Raw genomic sequence first — 25,475 nt, 5'->3', positions numbered from 1 at the left:
GTTGGATGTGGCAGTACGAGTTTATACCGTCGCTTCGTTAGACGCGTGGTGTGGTGGAAGCTTAAACTCAAAAAAAAAAGTTTATTTTTTTAATTAGTGACACAGACACATAGTTATTAAGCTAAAGTTGAATGTGTGTGAAAGAAAAAATGGTAAGTTGGCTATGGATTTCTTTTATTTTTGTGTTTTCTTATGTTATTACAAAGAAATCAATCTATTTTTGTGATTTTCTGTCTATTTAATAGATGTGAAATACGTATGTAGGTTGCAAAATAATGCTTTCTTATAATAGCACTATCGAATCGGCGTTTCTAGCCGCTAGTTTTTATTTACTGCCTGTTAAATTTTAATTATATCTACTAACATTTTATTATAAAATATATAATTGTATTATAAATTATAGTAGGTATAGATAATAAAATATTATATTATAAATAATATGTTTTTAGATTGCAAAAAAATATTTCCATATTAAATATTTATCAGAAAGAAAGGTAAAATTTTACATTACTGTTTACTAGAGTACACAAAACCCTTACACCGTTATTCATGAAACAAAGCGCGAAAAGGAACATTTCACGAAGTCATTGTACGAATATAAATAAATCCAGTACAGGCGCGGTAGAAGCACAGTTGTTACAAACTAGTATAAGCTCAGGATTGCCGTGGATTCGAATCCCTATGAGGATGTTTATATTACTTAAAAAAAATAACGTAAATTAAAAAATAAAAATTTATATTTTTTTGTCTTCTATATATAAATAACATATAAATGATTGCCAAAATGATTTAGATACGGAATATAAAAAATAACGCCAGCTGTATAAGCCTTAGTGAAAAAACGTTCGATAAAACTGCATTCAGTTTTGTTTGTAGATATCCCAAAATAAATATTCATATTTTTAAAGGGGAATAAATATTGGCTAATTTGTTAGTATTTTTTTAAACATAATTAAATCTAATTTCAAAAATATATTATTTTCTCGAGCACCGAGAGGGAGCTTTTTTATTTCCTCGGTCTGGTTACGATGCTAAGCGCGGCGTTGAGATCCGCCACTCAACACACAATCCTGCGTATCGCATCATCATTCGGCTGTAAGTGGGGTACGAAAGAGTATTAACACTAAGTTCCCGGATTCCCTCAGGCAACCTTGCTATGTGTCGGATACAGAGGGAAGCTAAAAAAATATTAATTCGAATGTATATTTATAAGAATAAATCTGCAGTAAAGAATTCTCAATGAACTTATCGATTTAGTTATTGAAGAATCTCCCTATACTTTCATTTTTAAATCTGGTGTAAAAAATACTTTTACGTCAGGTTGACCCCAATCAAACTTGTTCAATAACAAATGAACTCGCGATGTTTACTTGTGATATTGTCTAAATTTTTTGTTGTCTTGCGTCTCCAGTATTGTATAGATACAAAAAAATTATAATAATATATACGAGTACTTACAAGGAAGGCACATAAGTGCCAAGTCACTCCATTCGTCGCTTGCCTGGCTTATAGGTGTGGCAGGACAAAACCGGTCAAATATTGAGACAAAAATTTAAAACTATATATATTTATCAATAACATTTTGAGTAGTGCGTTCAATTCCCAACCGAGAAATATTTAATATTTTCATTTCTTCGTTCAGGCACCGAGGCCAACACATCGTTGAATTAATACGTACTCAACATACAAGGCCTCCAGAACTTGGCGGAAAATGAAGAACAAAATTGTCTTTATATAAACGGCTTGTCTCAGGTTTCCCATTTTCGTCTACTTACCCTGCTATATGCGGGATACAATAAGAAGCTAAAAAAATAATATTTAGAGTGTAGAGTGAAAGAGAATAGAAGAAGAGACAGTCAGGTCATTTAAGAGTCAAAGAATGAGGACCCCCGGAGGTCATATACATATGCGGAGGTTGATGACAGATGACGACGCAAAAAAGCGCAAAAAAGCCGCAAAAAAGCCTATGCAGGGGACATAGCATTTGGCGTTTCTCTCTCTCTGGGTGTCCCGATTGGCATAAAAATAAAATTAATGAAATTTAGGTATCTGTGTCTATAAACTGCATCTTAGTAGTACGATATCTGGATGCCTATTCCAAATTGATAATTTCATAAGGTCTTTCTTAAAATTATATATGAATTAAGTTATTAACCTTCATATATATTTTTTAAATATAATATTTATAATTCATAGAAGTCATCACATATTATGTTCGTGAAGCACGCGATAGTGAATAGAAGTTATTGTCGTTAAATTGCACCACGCAAATGTACATATGTTAACAATTTAACATCATTGCAGTGCCTATTGTATTACGTTTAAATTACTTTGTTTATAAAATGATAAATTAAATATTAATTTGAATTTGACATTTTGATCACTTTACTAAAGTCCTTTTTTTGTGTCTTTATTTCGTTTCCCATTCCGCCAGATTACATTCCATATCGGATGGTGGAACTGAACGCTTTTCCTCGTTAACAGAGCGAGCATATAGAAAAGGATAGGAATAGGAAAGATATAGAAAGAGGAATTAGAGGATATAGAAAATACTAATTATAGCGTTACCTCGAGTGGGAGTCGAACCCACAAACTGTCGCCTTTACAGTTACACGCTTGTACCCTTGCGTCAGGACTGGCTTGAAACAAAAGACAACAAAGGTTCTTCGTTACTGATAACCAACTTAAACGTATAATTATAATTTATTCAGCCAGTTTTATTACTCGGTCAATTTAACAAAAAATGTCAATAGTCAACCATATTTTGTTTTTCATTTTAATTAAAATAAAAAAATAAATATAATGACAGCTTTCAGTTTTTTTTTTCTTGCATGATGGTGCCATAGGTATGAGTGTGTATCTGTGTGTGTTATGTATGTTAATTTACGTATTCTCCAAACGATGTTTAGTTTTAAGACATAATCAAAAAACTAATGATAAATTGTGTAATTTTAAACAAAGATTATTTAAATTTACGCGTTGTTAAATTTACGTATTTATAATCCTATAATAAATTAGCAAACTAAGGAAAAAAAATACACATAATAATTATCTAAATGGACAAAAAAAATACAATTTAACAATTATAACTTCTGATTCTATGGCAGTATAGTGAATCATAAAAAGTTTATTTTATTAGACAAGTTGTTATGTATAGTAGAAATAATGAAATGATAAATATAATTTTTAAACTTATCTTCGCTCTGGTGTCCAGGCGAAGCGCGGCGTGGAGTTCTGCCACTCAAAACACAATGCCTCCAGAAGTTGGCAGAAAGTTAGGAACGGAATTTCTTAACACTGAGTTCCTTCTGCCTACCCTGCTGTGAACCGGATACAGGGTGAAGCTGATAATTTTTATACCAGTTATGTCCTTGGAATAATTACAATGGAATATGTACTTTCCAAAATACAAGTATAGAAAAAGAAGATAAATGTATAAGTCCAAAAAAAATCAGTTATTAACACAGCCATTAATTACATCGAACCATTAAAAATAATTATTAAAATAAATTCATTAACATCGTTATTTTGAGATGAGGCGAGGGTCAAGTACAGTTGTGACCATTAAACATTTCCACAGATAAAAAAGTTTTGTCACATTGATATTATTTATTTTTGTTAAAACTTTTATTCGTGCTTATTATTTATACGATAATTAACGATTAATATTTTACATGTTTATTTAATTACGCTTTCTATTATTTAGTGAAATTAAAAATTCTCAAGTATCATTATTAATGGCTATTCCAACTTACACTATATTTAACTGGTACCTACACTGGTTTTCGTCTTAAAAAAAATACTAACATGAATACAATAATATTTTTCCGAGAAAATAAAATAAAATTCAGATATGTATTGTTCAGATCCCATGCGGTTTAATATGATCCCATTAGGGATTAATATTTAAAATCTAAATCTAATAATTAATTATAAAATAAATAATCAAAATTTAGTTTTTCTACATAAGAATAACGGAGAAATAAATCACTTAGTCTTCCTATCAGGCCCACATGATGCGTCACTGTGTAAAATAAATATTTCTACTATAAGTATTAATATTTATAATCAGAACGAGCACGAGGCCGTTGATCGCAAACATATGGGTATATGTGACAAACATACAAGCGATGCTATTTTAGCTGAGCTTCGTACTTGTTTAAGTAAGTAGCTATTTTTATTAAAGTTTTTAGGTTTTTATGTTGTCCTCAAAGTGGTTCTTCTCCACTAAGCAAAGACAACTAAGTGATTTTTCTTAGGGTTCCTTTTTTCCTTAAAAAGGTACGGAACCCAAAAAATTGTGTATGGAAAGTAGGGAACAATCAACAGAAGTGTCTTGATGGGAACAGAGTGTCCTAACACGCGGTTCACAGGCTCGCTCTGTCTATCCTGCTATGAGCAGGATTCAGCGTGAAGCTAAAAATAATGAGCGTGGCGATTTCAAATCCCGCTACGTTAAATTTTTTTTACGTTTCCTTAAAACGTATTATTTTTTCCTAAGTGTGGAATAACACTTAAAAACAATTTTAAAAATGTTATTATATTTAATTTACCAAAACAAAAAACAGAACAATAATATCGAAAATAATTAATGTGCTAAATATTATCTATATATATAAAAGGACTTGTCCTCACTGACTGAGGTAAGACGCACACACAGCCGTAACCGCTGATGATAGAAACATGAAATTTGGACAGATGTTTACTTTCGGAATCTGGACATCCACTAAGAAGGGATTTTGAAAAATTTTAACCCTAAAGGGGTGAAATAGGGGTTCAAAGTTTGTATGGAAAAAAATATATATCGGCACCGATATTTATAAAATTTGAAATTTAGATTTTTAAAAGTATTTAATTGAACATGAGTTTCATGGTTTTCTAGAGTTCACCGCCTAAGGGTTCACCAAATAAGGGGTTGAAAGTTTGTATGGAAAAATCTTTAAATCGCCACCGATTTTTATAAAATTTGAAATGTAGACTCTTAAAAATATTTCATTGAACACATGTTTCATGGGTTATTAGAATTCCCCCTAAATACGCAAGCGAAGCTTCGCGCGTCCGGTAGTCGGAAATATAATGAATACATATAATATAAGACTTAAACGTCCGGCGTTGAGTTCCGCCACTCAACACGCAATGCCTCGAAAAATCGACCAAAAGTGGGGAATAGAGTTTCTTAATACTAGCTTATTTTGATACAAAATGAAAAAAATCCTTTATTATTTTCTATATGGTATTGTTAGATAGTGTAACTGGACAATAAATACGACGATAAATGGCTTATAATTGAACTCTGCGGTTTCCAGTGCGGTCTATTTGAGCATTATTAACTCTGTGAATATTATATTATTTACTATCTATCTATTAATAATTTATGTTTTCTTAGAAACCACGCCTCTTTGAAACCGTACAACTCTCTTCTCATTTACACAGGTTCTAAAAGTATTTTACTTCCTAAATGTTGAAAACAATGTTTTAAAACGATAAAAAAAGATATTATATATTTCTTTACATTGACATTTAAATAAGGCAGTGGAGTTTTTTATATTGTTTCGTCATTTTCGTATCCAGTATGAGGAGAAAGCGAAGAAGCCATAATTTTATATATGAAATACATAAACTTTTTTATCTTTGCATATTAAAAAAAACAAAAAAAACAATAATATAAACGATAATTTACTAGTCACTACTTTATATAACCCGTATTTGCAAGAAATAGCGGAAGTGGAAGGCCATATATCTTCCCGCATTGGCCTTGCGTGTTGCTTAGTGCAAAATAAAGCCATATTTCGTCGTCGTTATCAGACATGGAAAACGAAATCTTTTTAAAATTAGTCAGCACCCTGAACATAAATCGAATCCTTGACCATCGCGTGTACAATCAGATAATTTCCAACTGTGTCACGATGACGTCGAAATATATATATTTAGAAAAAAAAAATGAAAGAAAATAACATATCGTCGGGGATAGTGCAGAACCGCGTATGTACCACAGGTGGGGAGCGCGTATCTGCATTTCATCAGATTTTACAGGAGGAGGTTAAAACTTTATAACATCGTTAATTTAAATCCAAGTGGTCTCATTTTAACATAGAGAATAATAATTGGTATTTTCTACATATTTTTGTCATATACAATCCTTTACAGTAGTTAACAAGTGGTTAATTTAAGCGACACGCCACTTACGCTGATTTGATTTGATCACGATCTTATGAAACCTGACAGTTAGTTACACGGTTTTAAAATCAAACGTGCAATTAATGTTCCAAATAATATTTAATAATAAAATGAAGATTTTATTATTTATTAATTAATGTATTTTTTTAAACAATCCCCCTTAAATATAAAATTGAAAATACACTATCAATAACACTTTTTAATCAGCTTTGAGCAATTCTTTATCAGCCTTTTATACAACTTTAAGTATTACAAGTATAAATAATTTCAAAGTACTAATACACAAAAGACCAAGAGCTTTTTCAGAAAATATATTATCAGTAAATTTAAAAGCAAATTACTGTTATATATTTAATATATGAATAACAATAATAGATTCTGCAGGTACCTTATATAAATAAATTTTGTCTCAGTCATTTTCTTAGACAAGAATAAAGTATAGTGAATAAGGAATAAATGGGGTAATACTTTTTTGGTATTTGTAGTAATAGCTGAAATTAGTTCAGTTTGTTTTCAATAAAACCACTTTGCCGCACTTTGTACCAGCCCCTCTTCCAGGGCGGATTGTATCATAAATAAGATTACTTTTAATGCTATAATCCTTGAAAAAAGTGTGGTCACACGTTACTACTTCATATGGAAATGGATTCAGGCTAGCTTCTTTGGTAACTGAGGAGTATTGACTATATAAAAATATTTCCCGATGTTTTAACTTTCTATTATGTAGTGAACTGAATCCACTTCCATTTGAGTATGGTCTTTTTCTAAAAAAATGCGGAAACGCGTTTGAAACTATGGCGTTTCTGTTTTGTGATGTAAACCATCAATATAAATTACGACGTTTTTAATACTCTCTTCTATGATTTTCTTCAAATAATCGACAAAAAAGGAAGTGCATGTGGAAGCTTTTAAATGTGATGTTGTCTCATTAAACCAATAGCGTTTTATATGGTCAATTAACTTCATTTTAAAATACAATGCACTAGCTTTCAAAAATGGACATAATTTCACAGCTTGTAAATCGGCTGTTACTACGTGAAGCTTTCCATTTTTGCAGGCTCTTTATCTAAAGTCTTTTCTCGTTTGCTAAATCTTTACGTGACACACGTAGTTGATATATTTGTTAAGTATTTTTACCAGCTTTATATGAACAACATAGATCACATGCATCTTTTTTCAGCGTCAATGGCAGCCTCACGTTCCAGGATTCTTTCAGGAAACAAATCATTATTGCTACATGTTGATATTGAAGCTACCGATGCAACATTGGTTATTTCAGAAAATAGACAGTAATTTTGGACTTTCTAAGCAGAATGCACTAAAAGTGAAAAGTAAAAAGGAATAGATACAAATAAATCTTATTGTTATTTAATTATACTTGTAAGAGATCACTAGTAGTGATAAGGTCGCCTTTACATACTGCCTCTATGCGCTAAATGTCTTTATTGTGTTGTGTTTTTATTTTTATCTGTTTTCAATATTGGTCTATATTTCTCTTGTAAAATATTTTATTTTCTATATGTATGCAATAAAGAGATTTATCTATCTAAAAGTGGTTGTGTCGCAACAAGATAAAGCTTCGATTTCTTTAGTTCAGTTCAGTTCAGTTCTTAATTTATGACGTTTCGAGCGTGCCAGCGATTTCTTTAGTAAGCTCTACTTGTTTTAATGTGTTTTGACGGAGTTTGACAGCAAAAATAAACTACAAAATACACTTCTAATGACACTTGAAGACATACGCGGTACTGTTAATTGTCGATTATAGATACGCAGTATTGTTTTTAGGCGAAATCTAGCTTTATATCGGTCGAAAAAAAAATCCCATCTAACAGGAGGCTGCCAATCGGGATCTTACGTCGAATGGCCGTGAAATTGAGATTTAGCTACAAATGTCAGTTACGCGAAATTATCCAATGCTAGTTACGCGGATTTGCACTATCCCCGACGATATGTGTACGTTTTTTTTTAAATTTCATCTATGAGAAATACGCAAGGGCACGAGTGTGCTAGTCACTGAACGTGTGGGTTCGATTCTCGCTTGGAACAATATTTGTCTGGTTTAATTTTTTTGCTGAATAGCGCAATTAAGAATTCAGCGAAAATTTTAGAAAAGAAGTGTATTAATGAGAAAGGAGTGTCTTAAATATTAAGACACTCCTTTCTCATTATTTTTTTTCCATGAATTAGTTTCCAAGGTTCTTTCTGAGTACCCTGCTATGTACGGGAAGGGATAAGTTAGAATTTTTGTGCTAAGATTTGACATCCACTTTTTGCACAGATTCGAAATAGCGGAACCTAACGCCGCTATACATCTTAGAAGAATGTATGCTTATTCTTAATTTATATATAGAAATCTGTGAATAAATTGAATAATTATGATATAATCCGGCCATAGCAGCTCATATTTAGACTTATATATTAAAAAAAGCTTGGTTACAACACGCAGCTTTCTAAATTTCACTTCCTTGACATAAACAAGAATCTAGACGCATATCTTATTGACTTTGGTTAGGTAGGTACTTTTAAATATTGTTTAATAATTTTATTTTCTTTAGTTTCACGTTCTATCCCGCCATTACAGGATAGATAGAAGGAACCTGGGAACCTAATATGAATCTAACATTCCGTTCCCTGCTTTCGGCCGATTTTTTGAGAAATCGCTTGTTGATTACTATCGTTTAATAATAATAATTTAAAGATTTTCTTATTAATATTTTATTATCTTTAATTCTGTAAATGTGGGTAAAAATTAAAAATATTAAAATATTCCTTCTAAAATGAACTGTTGTGTAAAGTGAAGAAATAAAATAGAGGAATTCTAAATAAAAAATAAACAGTAAATAATAAATAATTTATCTACATATATGAAACAATCTCAATAGATTCAAGAAACGTGTAATGAGACGACAAATATACGATAAGATTTTAAAACAATCTGTGATAGTTTATCAAATAAAGATTAGATTTGAATTTTTTATCGATATTTTTGTATTATTATTTTGAGAAATGCAAATATGGTGGCCCAATGACAATAACATTTATAAACATGTATTTAAGTATTAGTGTATATAATCTTTCGTATTATTTTTACTTTTTGCTTTAGTTTTATCTGTATGATGTATCCCGCACACAGAAGGATAGGCAGAGGGAATATGGGAACCTAGTGGTAGTAACCTCCGTTCCCATTAAGATACTTTCGTTCCTTTCGGCCGGATTCTGGAAGCATTGTGTGATTAATTAATATTATTAATGAATATTATCAATTAATATCATCAATTAAATTAATTTATAAATCATATTAAAATTAGATATCGCTAATAAATTAAGCCCACCAAGCCAAACACCATATAAAATATACAATGTGAATTCAGGTTGCTTAATTAGACCGTTAAGCATCCATATATATGTCTACATCTATATACATAATTTCAAATTTTTTGAACTTTTATTTGTAGACCTCTATCGAGGCACCTCTTTTTATACAGGGTGGAATTGTCAGCGCCACTTTAAATGAAACCACAGTTTTAACTACTCTATAAAAGCCTAATATAATTCGGAAAACAAATAATTCTCAAAAATGAAAAAGTTTTTTTTTTCAAACAAAATAAATAATAAAATTATCGTTTTAAAATAAAACGCCATTTGTAAAGTATAACATAGGCACGCACACACTTACCTGTCAAAGCGGCAACGTCGCATACGTATTGTGCGTGACACGAAATACAGGTATGGATAAAAATCGTGAAATGAAAAAAAAATCCTACGTCCAAACCGATGAGGTACCTTGATTATTTTTTTTAATTTTGAGTTTGAAATATTTTACCCTATATGCAGTTTCAGTAAAAGGAGCGCTGCCTCTTCCACCCTGTATAGATAGGTACATTTAGGCCATCGTGGCCCGGTGGCACAAAGGTGTAACTGTAAATGGGGGAATAATATATTTAATATTTTAAGCTCTGGTAACAAGGCACACCGCGGCGTTTGGTTCCAATACCTTGAGATTTAAAAAGTGGGGATAGGAAGTACTTCTACGGGTGCATATTCGTTCCCTTTCAAAAAAAATCAACAAAAAACAAAATACCATAACCTTAGTATTAAAAAGTGCCAGAAATAGTTTATAATGTCAAACGGTCACCGCCGGATGTGTACTGCAGTCTTCAGTACTGCAGATAAACGACTAATTGACCCGTCCATACAATTACTACATTTGTAGTTGCCTGTGTGGTCACGCGATCTGTTCGTAGACTTTACATTATAAATGGACTGACAAAGGCTAAGCGAGGGTCATAGATTCGAATCCTTTTTAAAATTTATTTTGTTATAACATCATTTGTTTTTATGTAGCTATTATAGTTGCGTTTTTACATGGGAGAATGTTCATATTTTTATTAGTTTTATGACGCTCATACGGTACGGAACAGATAAGGTACGGAGTTGGGTTTCGCCTTTCAACACGTGATGTCTTAGAAATTAAATGAAAAGTGAGGAGCAGAGTGTCCCAACACTACGTGATCTATATATACTATACCTAGCTTCAGCCAAGAAATATGGTTTATTTTAATATCGCAGCATATGCAGGCGGACCCTGGGAATCAAGTGTTAAGTTACGCTGTTCTCAACTTTCCGCCGAATTCTAAGGTAGCGGAGCCCTACACTGCGTTATTTAATATTTTCATTTTTCTCGCTCTTCATTTTCTTGAGTGGGAATCGAACCCACCCTGCTACTCAACCCTGTCGCGTTTACACACTCTTGTGGTGGTGAGGTGAGGTTCAGGGGCACGTCGATTGGCCTAACAGTCATAACCACGTCTGTCCACGATGTCTCCTCATGAAATTTTAACGTGATATTTAATCCATCCTCATCATCTAGTTCTATTGTAAAATAATAAAGAATTATTACAGTATATTAGCATATAATCGTTAATGGTATATAATCTGTGATAGCGTCATTGTTGTCTAGAGGCCGGCCCTGGGTTCGTCCGGATGTGAAATTTTCTATACAAAATTTGGTGTTTTACGTAACGTTACCTAAATGTTAGTTGTTTTTTTTTTATTATAATGAATGTCATTTTAATATATTTTTTTAAACTTTCTTTTTTTTTATTTATAAGCAGCTACGTTTAATGATTTTTTTGTAGGTATATCACACAAAACATGCTTTCCAGGTACTTTTTGACCTAAGTAGGGAGAATCTTGTGATCGTGAATGATAGACTCAATAACTCTCTTTTAAATTTCCCACTTTATCTCACCCATAGCATGGCAGGCAGAGGTAACCTGGAAACCTAGTGTTAAAACACTCTGTTCCCATTTTCCGCCGCATTCTGTCATGTGTATTTAGTTGACTGACCTTAACGACACACTTTGCCTCCTTAATCTCTAATAACGAGGAAATGATCATATCAAATATTTCATTTCCTCGAGCGGAAATCGAACTTACAACTTTTGGCGTTTACAGTCGCGACTGGTCTCGAAGAGCTAAAATAAATAAAGAATTCTATATAAAAAAGCAGAAAATAGAAATTGCGTAGTACCTACTGATTATGGATTAAAGATATAGCCAACGACTAAATCTAAAGTTCTTAATACTTAACTTCTTCTTCTTCCTGGCATTAATCCCGGCTATTACCGGGGTCTGCCTTCCTACTTAACCTACTCCACTTTGCACGATCTTTTGCGTCCTCGGTGGTTAGACCATTGGCTCTCATGTCCTGCATCACGACATCCAACCAGCGCTTCCTTGGGCGTCCGGGAGGTCGCGCCCCAGGAACTTGTATAGCAAGGCACTTGCGTCCGACATAGTTCTTAGGCCGGCGCGTAACGTGGCCAAACCATCTCAAGCGACGCTCTTGGAGCTTATCCGCTACGTCACGGACCCCAAGACTACCTCGAATGAATGTGTTGCGTATGCGGTCAGACCGCGTTACGCCGCACATCCACCTCAGCATCTTCATTTCCGTGACGTGAAGCTCCTGAGTGTGCCGAGATAGTGCTGGCCAACATTCGCTGCCGTATAAAAGAACCGGTCGGACGATGCTCTTGTATATCAGCCCCTTGAGCTTGGGCGGTATTCTGCGGTCGCAGACCACACCAGTGACCTCCCGCCATTTGGCCCAGGCAGCGCTTATCCGGCCATGGACATCGTGGTCGATGCCTCCAGACTCGTGCATAACGGATCCAAGGTACCTGAACTTCTCCGACTTAACGGCTGGCTCAGGACCTATAAGGATGATGCTCGAGTCCCGGCTCCCGCAGGCCATGTACTCTGTCTTCGACACATTTAGTTTAAGACCGCCGTTCTCAAGCGTACCCTTCCAGAGGTTCACTTTACGCTCCAGCGTCAATCGGTTCTCGGCAATGAGTGCTATGTCGTCGGCATACATCATCAGCCATGGAGGCTGGTCCTGGATGTGAGCCGAGACAGTATCGAGCACTACATTAAATAAGAACGGACTAAGAGCCGAGCCCTGGTGAACCCCCACTGTAATCGGGAAGGGTCTAGTGTCGCCAACAGCAGTCCTAATCATAGAAGCGGAATCGTGGTACATGCCCCTGATAATCTCAATATAGGCCTCAGGGATCCCTTTGGATCGCAATGCCCACCAGATACACTGACGAGGCACACAGTCAAAGGCCTTCTGCAGATCTAAAAAGGCCACGTGCAGAGCTCTCCTTTTTTCCCTGTATGCCTCCATCAAAGTTCTGAGGGCGAAAATGGCGTCCATGGTGCCCGATCCTGGCTGAAATCCATATTGAGACTCAGAGACAGTACACTCTCGGCGGAGCCTGAGGTCGATCATGCGCTCGAAGAGCTTCATGGTATGACTCATAAGCTTAATGCCTCTATAACTACCACAATCTTGAACACTGCCCCTTCCCTTGTAAATAGGGGTAATAAAGCTAAGCCGCCACTGATGCGGCATCTTACCAGTGTTCAAGATATGGTTAAAAAGGTCAGTAAGCATGAGCACACCAAGAGAGCCCAACGATTTCCACGCTTCGATCGGGATGTCGTCAGGTCCCACCGCTTTTCCGTTCTTCATGCGTCGAAGGCAATTACGTGTTTCGTCAAGGGTTATTGGGGCAATAAGTCCGAGGTTAGGCGGTGGGTCGTGATGAAGACTGCATGGGTGCTGAGTATTCAGCAACTCCTGGAAGTAGCTTCTCCACCTCTCCTTCACAGAGTCATGATTACAGAGCAGCGTGCCCTGGGAGTCTCTGACGCAAAGACATTTTGCGATATCTTGCGTCACTTTATCTCGGGAACGTGCCAGTTTGTAAATGAGCTTCTGCCCCTCCACAGTTTCAAGTTTATCATACAATGGTGACAAACTCTCACTGCGGGCTCTGGCTACAGCTCTTTTACTGGCACGTTTAGCTACTGTGTACTCCAGTCTGTCTTCAGGAGAGTTGGATTCTTGCCACTTCTTAAAGGCAGCCTTCTTTTCACGAGTCACCTCCTGGACCTCGTCATTCCACCACCATGTCTCCTTGTCGATGACACGTCCTCCCCTAGAAACGCCAAGAACTCGCCTGCCTGCCGCAATGATTGCCGACTGAGCCCGATCCCAAGCATCCTGAGCAGTCTCGGTGTTAGTCGAAAGATTATGACTTTTCACCTCTGCCAGGAAGTCGGTCTGCATCGGTCCATTCAGCAACCACCACTTGATCCGAGGCCTACGTTTCTCGGCTACTTTCTTCTTCGGAGTGACGTTAAAGTCCATGACAAGAAGACGATGTTAGGCCGTTAGGCTTTCGCCTGGAATGACCTTACAGTTAGTTACCCTGCCCATATGACACCGTCTGGTCAATAAGTAGTCTATTTGAGTTGAGTGGGACCCGCACTTATACGTGATAAGGTGCTGAGAATTCTTTTGGAAGAACGTATTCACGACGGCCAGATCAGACGCAATACAGGTTCTCAGAATGTTTTCTCCCTCTGCATTGCGAAGACCGTGCCCAAAACCCCCGTGAACACGTTCATACGGCTCAGCAGCCCTACCGACGTGCCCGTTCAAGTCCCCCCCAACTAAGACCACTTCGGTACACGGCACAGCAAGTAGCACCCCTTCATACTGCTCCCAGAATGTCTCCTTTTCGGCCGCGCTACATCCCGCCTGGGGAGCATAGGCACTGATTAAGTTTGTGATAACGCCCTCAATCAGTACCCTCACCCGCATCAAGCGGTCGGAGCGACGGTCAACTTCAAGGAGCCCATTCTGAAGCTCTTCAGAAAGCACTACCGCTACACCGTTTCTACCCGAAGGTGACCCAGTGTATATAAGCCGGTAACCCTGTCCGATGTTACGGGACTTATTGCCCTTCCAGCGTGTTTCCTGGAGGAAGGCACACTGGACCCGACGTCTCATGAGTACATCTGCGAGTTCCCTGCATCGTCCGGTCAGAGAGCCAATATTCCACGTTGCAAAGCGGAGTTTCCTTCTGGGTACTAGCGTCTTTAGCCGTGCCCGTACATGACACGGTAGCCCTTGCCCACTTGTCGCAGGTGTAGGGCGATGTGCCTGCGCGTCGTTTTGCGGCGACGCCCTAGCCGTACCCAGTCTTTTGTTTCTTTTTCGGTCCATTTAAGTGGCGGTTGGCGGTTTTTAAATGGAGCGACTGCCGTCTGACCTCCAAAACCCCTTTGTGGGGAAAAACCGAGGGGAGAGGAAAATAGAAGGGGTAGGATAGGTAAAAGGAGGGAGCTAAGGAAAAGAGGAGGGGAAGGGGGGTAGTTAGGACACCATTCTTACGGACTGGATGAGGATGTAAGAGTGGCGGCTCGAGGATCCGGGGTCGCGTACCCGTATGCCCACAAACAAATATCGGACAGATATTAGTCAGGACATCCTCTGGATTCAGTTCTTAATACTTAACATCCATTATAAACTTAATTATGGGAAATATTATGTTTGTTTTATGGTATTAGGTGATAAAATCTAATACTGTGACGACAGTGTAACAGTCAAATAACTATATCAATATTTTACAATCTTATTTTGTTTAATTTCACGCTATATACCGCGGATGGCAGGACAGACAGAAGAAACGTGAGAATCTATTGTCAAGACACGACACTCTGTTCGCTTTAACAAACAAACACACAAGACAAACATAGGAAAAAAATTGTAAATGACTTTGTTTTTTAAATATGAAATGTAAAAATTATTATAAAAGAGAAATAGATATTTCCGAAAACGATTTGATAGGTTCAAAACAAGTACATGGATCTGACGACTCATATTTAATCATTTACTAACAATAATTTATGGATATTTACTTTCTGTATCTCAAGCAATTCACTTCAATTCACGCACACAGCGGGTACGCAGGAGTAACCTAGTGATAAGACACTCCGTCCCACATTTTCCACTGAATTCTGGAGGCGAGAATTGCGTATTGAAGCTTATATCTTAAGAAATACCTAATACATACGTTTTACCTAAACGAAAAAAACAGTATTGTAAAAAGTAAACATTTCATTTCAATCGTCCATGTACTTTGGAAGTAGGTACATAAATAGCATTGATCGTTAAATTTAATTTTACCTTATACATGACTTATACGTAGAAGCGTATTTAAGTACCTATAAGGAAAAACGTATAAGAATGTACAATAGTTTCACATTTTATAAATAGATTCACTAGATATTATGTTTTCTTTTTTTATTTAATTTAGAAATGAAAATTCGAAATGAAAATATTTAAATATTTACTCAACATGCAAGGCCTCCAAAATTTGGAGGAAAGACCCACGGATTGCTTTAACATTAGGTTCCCAGGTTCCCTCTGCTATGTGTGGAATACAACATAAAGCTACAAATTCAAATTCAAAATATTCTTTATTCAAATAAACTATTATAGGCACTTTTGAATCATCGAATTGTTAGTAGCTACAGAAAGTTTCATTTCATTAGGCCCATATTTTTATTTCATAGTTACCGCTTCTCGTTAAAAATTATTACTTTTATTTGGAATATAATTTTTAGTATGCGTACAAATAAAATGTCGAACGATAACTAGAAAAATAAAATTACATTAATATTCCACAACAATTCAATTATTTGATTTTCTTTTTAAATATAAAATATTGTCTCAAAAGGCCATATTAGTGTTATTATTATTATTGAAAGTCACACCAATTCTAGTCTCATGGTGAGTATGAAACAGATTGTAAACAGAATTTAGTTCGATTAAGTGTTGATCGATTTAAAATATTTTATGACTAAAACAAATTATGTTTTAATATAAATTATATTATGAAATATTAAGATATAAATTTCCTTCAGATTTATAGGTTAATAAAAAAAATATTTAATATACATACATTTATCTCGTGAACATCTTATCTCTGTAACATTAATTACCCATATGTAGATAAGGTTATAAAAAGATAATTAACGTTTATTTAGTATTAGGAAGTATTGTGGGATTACTTAAACAAGTAATAATAATTAAATTATTACACATATCTTTAAATTTTTTTGTTATGATTTAATTGATAGTATATTTAAAGAATGTCGGCGTCCGGTGCTTTCACGTGTTTTAGCTCCGATTTTTTTTGTGTTATGGCAAACAGCCTCAAGCTTTTCAGTCTAGTTACGATAACTAAAGATACAAAAAATATCTGTTAGAAATTATAATTTTAAATGTTAAATCATTCAGACACGTGCCGACAAATCCTAAATTAATATGTTTTTATAAAACAATGTAGCTCAATCTATGTTTAGCTCAGACAACAAAATAAACGTGCTTAACTATTATATGCTTAACACGGCCAGTGTCAATGTAACAAAAACATTGTCGGCCATGCATAATTTTTAACGTGACATTTAGTGTTCCATACAAAGGAAGGATGAAAACAAAATGTCTTAGCCAAGTTCAGAGCCATGAAAAAAAAGGTTATTGTCAATATCGAGTGACAGATGCAGTTTGTGACGGATTATGGACTTTAGAGCGTAAGTTGTAATATATTATATTGTTTTATACATGCATTTTATGCATAGTAAAAATAAAATAAGTAAGTAGAGGCTAGTCCTGTCACACAGGCACAAGCGTATGGTTATAAATGCGACAGGCTGTGGGTTCGATTCCCATTCTGTTGTCTGCAAAATTCGGCGGAAAGTGGGCAACGCTATATGCGGGATGGCGTGGACTTAAAAAAACTACTATTTTTCTTTTGTTTCGCTTCACACTTTATTAGACACCAGGTGATAGGCAGAGATAAGCCGGGAACCTAATTGTCAGAAACTTCCCTTTCCCACTATCCACAGAATTAATAATTCTGAAGTATTATTTGATTATTTAGAAGTTTGGCAAAACTTTACTCAGGATCTTTTTTTATACTAGTATTTATTAATGCACGATGCAAATGTTTGGCAATAGCGTAGGTCGATGTATTTACTTGACCTAGAAAGCTGAGTGTTGTTAAATACTACTTACTCTATAGAAGGTGAAAACGAACATATATTTGTAGAGATTAATTAAAATATAAAAAAATAATTTAATGATTTTTAAAATTTATTAAATTCGGAACATAATAAAAAAAACATTAAAAATAAAGTTCATATTGTTGGCGCCGTCATAGTCCACTTGATGAATGTCTATTTTTTTTATCTTCATGCTGTTTCCCATATATAACAGGGTACGTAGAGGGAACCTAATGTTACAGTGTAGACAGTCTTAAGTTCCCTTTACGTTTTCCACCACCCGCCCATTTTTTGAGACGTTGCGTTGTGTGTTGTGTTGCGGATACCAACACCGAAAACGGCATTTTTTATTGAGAAGAGTAAATGAAATAAACAATTCATCTGTTAAGGTATCCAGTCCACAAACGCTGTAAAAAAATCTCGATCTTATCCTTATACTGAAATGAATAAGGGCTACCACTTGTCTTGTGTATAAATAAATAACAATCAGTGGTTATCATCGAGGTCCTTTACCTCGTTAACTTGCTATATTAAGATATAGTATCTTAACTTTAAGTTGTACTGGATATGACTGCACTCACCTAATTATGACGTAAATAATGATTTAGTTCATATAAAAATAAAAACCCGTCAAGTGTGAATCGGACTCGCCTAACGAGTGTTCCGTACTAATTTCAGATTTATACCTCAGAAGAGAGTGCAGGTTATAAAAGTTGTTGTAACTTAAGTTTGCGTTTGTATGCGCATATAGGTTAATCTTAAATGCATTTTTTTTTTCTTATAAGAATAGACTATTGTAAGCACTTTTGAATCGTCGAACGAACATGAAAAGGCTATCATCGGTTCCATGGTTATCAGGTTTATATAATATAGTCAAATTTTATGTTTTTTATTAAGAAAAGTGTATAATATCCTTTCTAATACCTCTAAAATTATGTGTACAAAGTACAAAGTTAATCGATTCACTGGTTATGGCTTGAAACAAACTTACGTTCACATTTATAACATTAGTATGGCCATATGATATTTCTTTAAATTACATGTTTTATATTATGGCATTGAATCTCTTGCAAATTTATATAAATGTAAATAATCTACGTTCGTATCAATACCCATTACGCGATGAGCTCAGTGCGGTTTGAATATATTTTGGGCACAAAGCTTGGGCGGAATATTAAGCATGTGTGAATATATTAATCTATTGTTTTACTTATGGCACTTGTACTATGTTATATTTTTAAAATCATGTCTATTATATGGGAGTCCCCTTTAATATTTTTTTTTAATTCTTTTTATCTGTTGTTATAACGGCAACAGAAATACATTATCTGTGAAAATTATACAAGTCTAACTTATCGAGGTTCTTGATGCAAAGTCTAGTGACAGACGGACAAGCAGACAAGCAATAGGGTCTCATTTTATCCTTTGGGTACGGAACCCTAAAAAAAGGGAATGTATAGAGCTGTCTTAGTTAATCAAATCGCTTGAAGGCTTAGCATTTCGTTTTCGATTCTCATATCGTGACTTCATTATTTTTACTTTCTCTCTCTATTAACAATACAAAGCGTATTTTAAGTACTTGTCCCGGAACTTTTCGAAAATTGAGCGGAGAGTGCCTTACGAAGTGACTTAACTCTAGGTCCCCTCTGCCCACAGAAGGATACAAAGTAAGGATAAGAAAAATAAACATTACCTTGAATGAAATTTCAATAGATATTAAATCATCGTGTACCGTCAAACATGTCTCAATTGAATCATGATTCATGACGTTATTTCATAGTATTGTAAAGAAAAGTAATTAAGAAATATGGAGATTATTTAAAATTATAGACCATTTAATAAATAAATTAAAAATAAAAGAGTTTTTGTAAGGTTTTTAAATGGTACTTAGATATTTTTTTTTTGTTATCGATGATAATAATCACACGTATGTTTTTATCGTAGCATTAACTCGACAACTTATCTTCGAATCAATTGTTCAATATATTTAATATTTTCCTTCATACAATAGATAGACAGATCAAAATTTTATTTACCTTGGAAACTTCATTTAGATTAACATTGTCATTTTTATCACTCGAAATATATTGGATATCTTTAAATTACTAGATATTATATATCTTTTTTCAGGCCAGTCGTGGCGCAGGACACAAGCGTACAATTGTAAACATAATAGGTTGTAGGGTCGATTCCCACTCGAGGAGATGAATTTAATATTTTCATTTCCTCGCTTTGGTATGTGGTAACAAGTTAAAGGGCGATGAAAATAAAAAAAACTAATTTTAGTTACTGTAGCACCTTCCCATAGCATGGTTGTCATTGAGACACTAGAGAGAAAAATAATTTTAAATATTCATTTCTACTCTATTAGTAAAGTGTGAAGTCAAAAAACCAAACTAAAAAACCCATTTATCATCTTTTAAAGAATACTTTGCCCAAATTCGTAGTGTTAAAAAATATACAAATACACCAAATAAAACGTTTACTTTAACCGTTAACACTAATGTTTGTCCGAATTACAAAAATAAGAGCAAAAGGCTTACTTCGTGGCCTGATCTCGTATGCTAATCTATGTATACTAATATTATAAAGCTGATAAGTTTGTTTAGTCGAACGCGCTAATCTCAGAAACTAATTCAAATGGATTTTTTTGTGTTGATTATTCCATTTATCGAAGATGGCTATTTTAATCAATTGCCAGTCGAAGTATTTGTTCTTGTGATTCAAATTTAAAGTTGACAAAGATAAAAACTATAATAAAAAAATGAGGTTCTATTGTTAGCTAGTTCAATACATACATAGTTCATACATTTTCCGTCAAAATTCAAGAAGAAGAGAAGAAGAAATAAAAATAATTAATTTGCTCAAGGGATCCCACAACCATCCCGTTTACAGTGCCACTACGACACAACGGTACAATTATCTTAATTAATTATCTATGGTACCTATACAAAAACACCATAATTAAGTAGTTCTCCTAATTTTAGTAAATTGCCAGTCACATTATATAATTAGTGATATTTGTTAATAAAAACTATTTTAGTTGTTTTTAGGGTACACCCATAACGATTGCGTTAATTTCCATACAAATCCATTCACAATGGTTCTAATCGGGCGTGGAGACAATTAAATGTTTGTTGCTTTTGTTTATAGCTCAATTTAAAGTCTATTTCTGTTGTACCGTAATGTCTAATGGACCGACTGATTGTAAACGCAACGGTTGTGAGTTCGATTTCCATTTGAAGGAATAGATATGGCATGGGAACGAAAGGGGACTGTGTGGAATTTTACTAACAAGAAATTAACTCTGAATGGGCCATGGGCGAATTAATTATTACGTTGTATATGACTTTCTCATTGAAATATAGATATTTTATACACGTATTGTAGTATAAAGTCTTTTTTATACGAATTCAATATCCCGCACATAGCAGGAGAGACAGAGGTTACATGCAATCTTAGTGTTAAGACGCTCAGTTCTAATCACAAGTTCCAATTAAGATCGACCGAACTGGAGGTATTGCTTCGTTACCAGAGCGAGGAAATAAAAATATTAAATAATTATATTCTTAAAGTGAGAATCGAATCCACAACTTGTGGCTTTTACAGCACGATCGTGCACTTCTGAGCCGATACTGGCCTCCAAATTTAAAAGTATAGTAATAATAATAATATAGAATACCTAATATTGATTATGAACTCATTCTCACAATCTTTTATCAATGTGAGCTTATCGAAGTTTTATTATTAAACGATCTCCCACTAGCAAGTACCTGAAGGATGATAAAGCAAAATATTTTTTTTTATCTATCCGGCGTAAATATATCTGTCCGGCTCGTCTGAACTCAGTCACTGGTCATATCTAGAAGTCCTCTGTCCTGTACGTTTGTTTGTTTTTTTTTTTCATTGTGTGGTTTTTGGTGCCTTTTTTGAAATAAAATGATTTTAGACGATCTGGGGAAGGATAAGAGAGATGTTGAGGTATGGTTTTATTTTTGTTGTTTTAGTTCAGGTATTTACCGAAAAAGATATTGAGACAGATTAGTGAATTACTCACTGAAACAATCGAGAAAAATAATGGATGGAATAAACATCAGACACTATATTGTTTTCAATTTAAAATATGAGGCCAGTCATGGCGCAAGAGCACAAACGTGCGATTGTAAACTAGACAGGTAGTGGGTTCGATTACCACTAGAGTAAATGTAGTATATAATATTTTCTTTGTCTCGTTATAGCAACGAGGCAAAACGCGACATAGAGTGATGACACTCAACACCAACCGATGCCTCCAAAAGTCGTCAGAAAGTGAGGAACGGAAGTGTTTTAATGGGAACAGAATGTCGTAACAATACGTTTCCAGGTTACCTCTGCCTACACAACGACATGTTTACAAATAGTTTCAATATGTTACATATTAATCAATCACAATGTACCTAGCTGTATAGGATTTCAATTTGTTTGTCAACATTCAACAATCAATGTTTAACATCCACATTTATTATTCATAACCAGCGGACTCAGGCGGCTTCGCCCGCTTGAACTATTCGAATATTTATGAAATTATTTTCAGTTTATGGTTGGCTGAGTATAGTATGAGTTGGCTATGTCAATACATTTTACTTTAACCTTATTTTGTTTTCTAAAAGATAATCAGCAGAGTAGACAGAGAAAACCTAGTGTTAAGACATTCCGTTCCCCACTTTCCGCCGAATTATGCATGTTGAAAGCCGGAACTTAACTCCGCGCTTGCCTCGACACCAGAGCGAATAAATATAAATTTAAATAAATATTTCCTCGAGCGAACCTACAACCAGTCCCGTTTACCTATTTTTATTTTATAAATTTACATAATTATAAATACGAGTTATAAATACAAGGGAATGTATGTATGAAATTTCACCTCAAACAACTTCAACTGACCTAGTTTTTTCAGTGGAGTGCAATCTCTAGGTATAATTTTTCTTTTCTTATCAATTATTGTAAAATAAGGTAATAATGATTACTGATTATATAAATTCTACTAATATTATAAATGTGAAAATGGATGTTTGTTCCAATTAAAAAAAAATACTAAACGCATTTAGATGAAACTTTACAGTAGGTAATATATATATATTTATTTGATTATATTTTATTTTAGCTTCACGCTGTGTCTCGCATGAAGCGGGGTGGGCAGAAGGAACCTAGTGTTCCCATTCCATGCCCGCCGAATTTTATCTTATTAATACAGCGAAGAAATGATAATAATTTATTTTACCAACTGGGCATCGAACCCAAAACCGAAACCTTACAGCTTTATAATATTAGTAAAGACTTATAAATTGAATATTTTTTCCCAGGATGTAAAGGAGGAGCTGAACAAAAAGGAACATGAGGACAGCGACGCGCTGGAAGCGGTCCTCATGCACGTGGGCGAGCTGGGCCGCTACCAGAAACTGCTGTTCGTGGGAATGGCTCCTTTCGGAATCTTCTTTGCATTCGTATATTTCGTACAGATGTTTGTTACGGCGACACCTCAGAGACATTGGTGTAGAGTGCCAGAGTTAGAGCATTTAGATTTAGAATTGAGGTTTGTATATTTATTTTATTTATTAAGTTTACCAACGGCTCATACATTGTTACATTTCAGTAAATCTAACTTAAAAACTAAAAACAATTAATCTACTGCCACTTAAAGATAAACACTGCATACAATATAAAGTGGTTGAGAATAATCGTGAAATGGTAATTAATATAAACATAGGTTTGCAAATAAATAAGCGCGTATCAATATTATATAAAAATATACTAAAACTAAATTAAGGAATACACACATACTTATATACCATAAATGGGTACATAACCAGGAGCATCAATCAGTAATAACATAATTTACACAAATTTTATTGCTTTCTTAAAAGCTGTTATAGACATTTTAAAGATATCAATATTGGTGGACACACTACATTTCTTATTATAAAGTGAGCTAAGCCTTGTAATAGGAGAATTAGATCCCAATTTTGTTCTCTGTTGCGGTGGTGCAAACAAACAGATAGGTATAGAGTTTATTATGTAACTAGCGTGACACTCTATCCCGCATATAGCAGGGTAGGCAGAAGGAACTTAGTATTAAACACTCCATTCCCCATTTTCTGCTCTATTTTTCGGGAAATTGTGAGTTGGGTGGCGGAATTCAACGTTCTGCTTCGTATTGACACTAGTACTACGAAATTAAAGTATTTCAGAAATTGGGATTGGAACTACTTTAATGGAAACAAAGTGAAGACTAGATTCCCAAGTAAGCTCTGCTTACCCTGGTATATGCGGGATACAGCGTGAATAAAAAAAATGCAGTGAAGTTGCTAATATTCAAACAGATTTTGGTTTTTGCCTTTTTCCCTTCGAATTATCTTATCGTTTAACCATCATCAGATAACAATATTACGAAATATGTAATAGCATTTTGTAACATCAATATTTTTCGATTATTTTATCAGATTTGTGTGACATAAAATATAAAGTAAAAATATTAACTTCAAAAACTGGTGTGTTGTGGGTTCGATTCCTACTCGCAGGAATAAAAATTTAAAATTTTGATTTCCTTGCCCTCATAAAGCGTGGCGTTGAGCTTCGCTACATAACATGCAATGCCTCTAGAATTCGGCGGAAAGTGGGCAACAGAAGTGAACACTTGACTACCTTTGCGTACCCTGCAAAGTACAGGATATAGTGTGAACCTAAAAAAATGTATTTATAGGCATTATTTCGTAATTAAAAAAAATGCTAATATAATTTCATATTAACCAGGCGTAACCTAACCACGCCTGTCAACGGAGACGAATGGAACAAATGCCTCATGTACGACGCCAATTGGACTCAAGTTTTGATGAACTACAGCGTAGCAGTCGACACGCCTCTGGTGCCTTGTAAGGATGGATGGGAGTTCGAGCTGGGAGATATCCCCTATCATACTATTATAAGTGAGGTAAGGAACATAATATGTAACTAGCATTGTGGTTTTATAGCATCAGGTAGGATCCTGCGTATAGCAAGATAGACAAAGGGAACCTAATGTTAAGAACTTAAGACACTCCGAATCCCCCGAAATTTTCGTTCTCAGGTTCCCACTCGAAAAAATAAAACATTTAATATTTAAATTTCTTCGCTCTGGCAACCAGGTAAAGCGCGGCGTTGAGTTCCGTCACTCAACATGCAATGTGTCTAAAATTTGGCGGAAAATGGGAAACAGAGTCTCTTAATACTATTTTCCCTCTGCCTACCCCACTATGTGCGGTATTCAGGGTGACGCACACACGCACAACCTGGAGTGGGCACGGCTACGGCTGTCTTCAATAATAAGATAACTTTGAGATAATTATAGAAGCACCAACGAGGCCGATTGCATTATATATATTTTAATATCCAGCAAATAAAATTGACTTGGCAACGACAGACGTTTCAGGAAGCAACTCTACCCAATGAACTCTATGTTTATCTAATTTATTGCTAAACGGTAATAATATATTTAATAATGCTGTCCAAGATAAAGTAATAATTATGTATGTGCTTGATAAAAAGAGAATTGTACCTACATACTATAAAATAATGTTCTGTGGTCATTCTTCCATTCCGCACTTACTACCCAATACTCGAGATACTGCGTGTTGAGTGGCGGAACTGAACGCCACGCTATGTCTTACCAGAGCGTAATAAAAAAAAATGAAATATTTCTTTTCCCCAAGTGAGGATCGTAACCACAACTACACCACCACCACCACCAACCACTCAAGGAAAGGAAGTGAAAGCGAAGTATTTATTTAAATTTATATTTTCATTTCTTCGCTCTGGTGTCAAGGTAAAGAGCTTCGTTCAATTCCGCAACTCAAAAT

The 25,475-nt window shown here is 34.8% G+C and overlaps 1 protein-coding gene across 3 annotated transcripts in view; it reads left to right on the top strand.

Moving 5' to 3' along the window:
• LOC146534271 (carcinine transporter-like) overlaps positions 1-25,475 on the top strand; it is a 30,779-nt gene continuing 5,304 nt past the window's right edge. Inside the window, exons 1-3 of one of the 3 annotated variants that reach the window (XM_085192677.1) lie at positions 1-152; positions 22,947-23,176; positions 24,394-24,571. In XM_085192677.1, coding sequence (XP_085048803.1) covers positions 132-152; positions 22,947-23,176; positions 24,394-24,571 — 429 coding nt within the window. In that variant the 5' untranslated portion in view covers positions 1-131. Of the gene's footprint in view, positions 153-17,011; positions 17,134-21,430; positions 21,586-22,946; positions 23,177-24,393; positions 24,572-25,475 lie in introns of those variants that run through there. The other 2 variants (XM_085192679.1, XM_085192676.1) reach the window with 2 other exon arrangements.

This window comes from Heliconius melpomene, chromosome 11, assembly GCF_056956725.1.
Source record: "Heliconius melpomene rosina isolate 202511_hmr_F chromosome 11, ASM5695672v1, whole genome shotgun sequence".
In the NCBI taxonomy this organism is placed as follows: domain Eukaryota; kingdom Metazoa; phylum Arthropoda; class Insecta; order Lepidoptera; family Nymphalidae; genus Heliconius; species Heliconius melpomene.
This window is presented reverse-complemented; position numbering and strand designations above follow the sequence as displayed.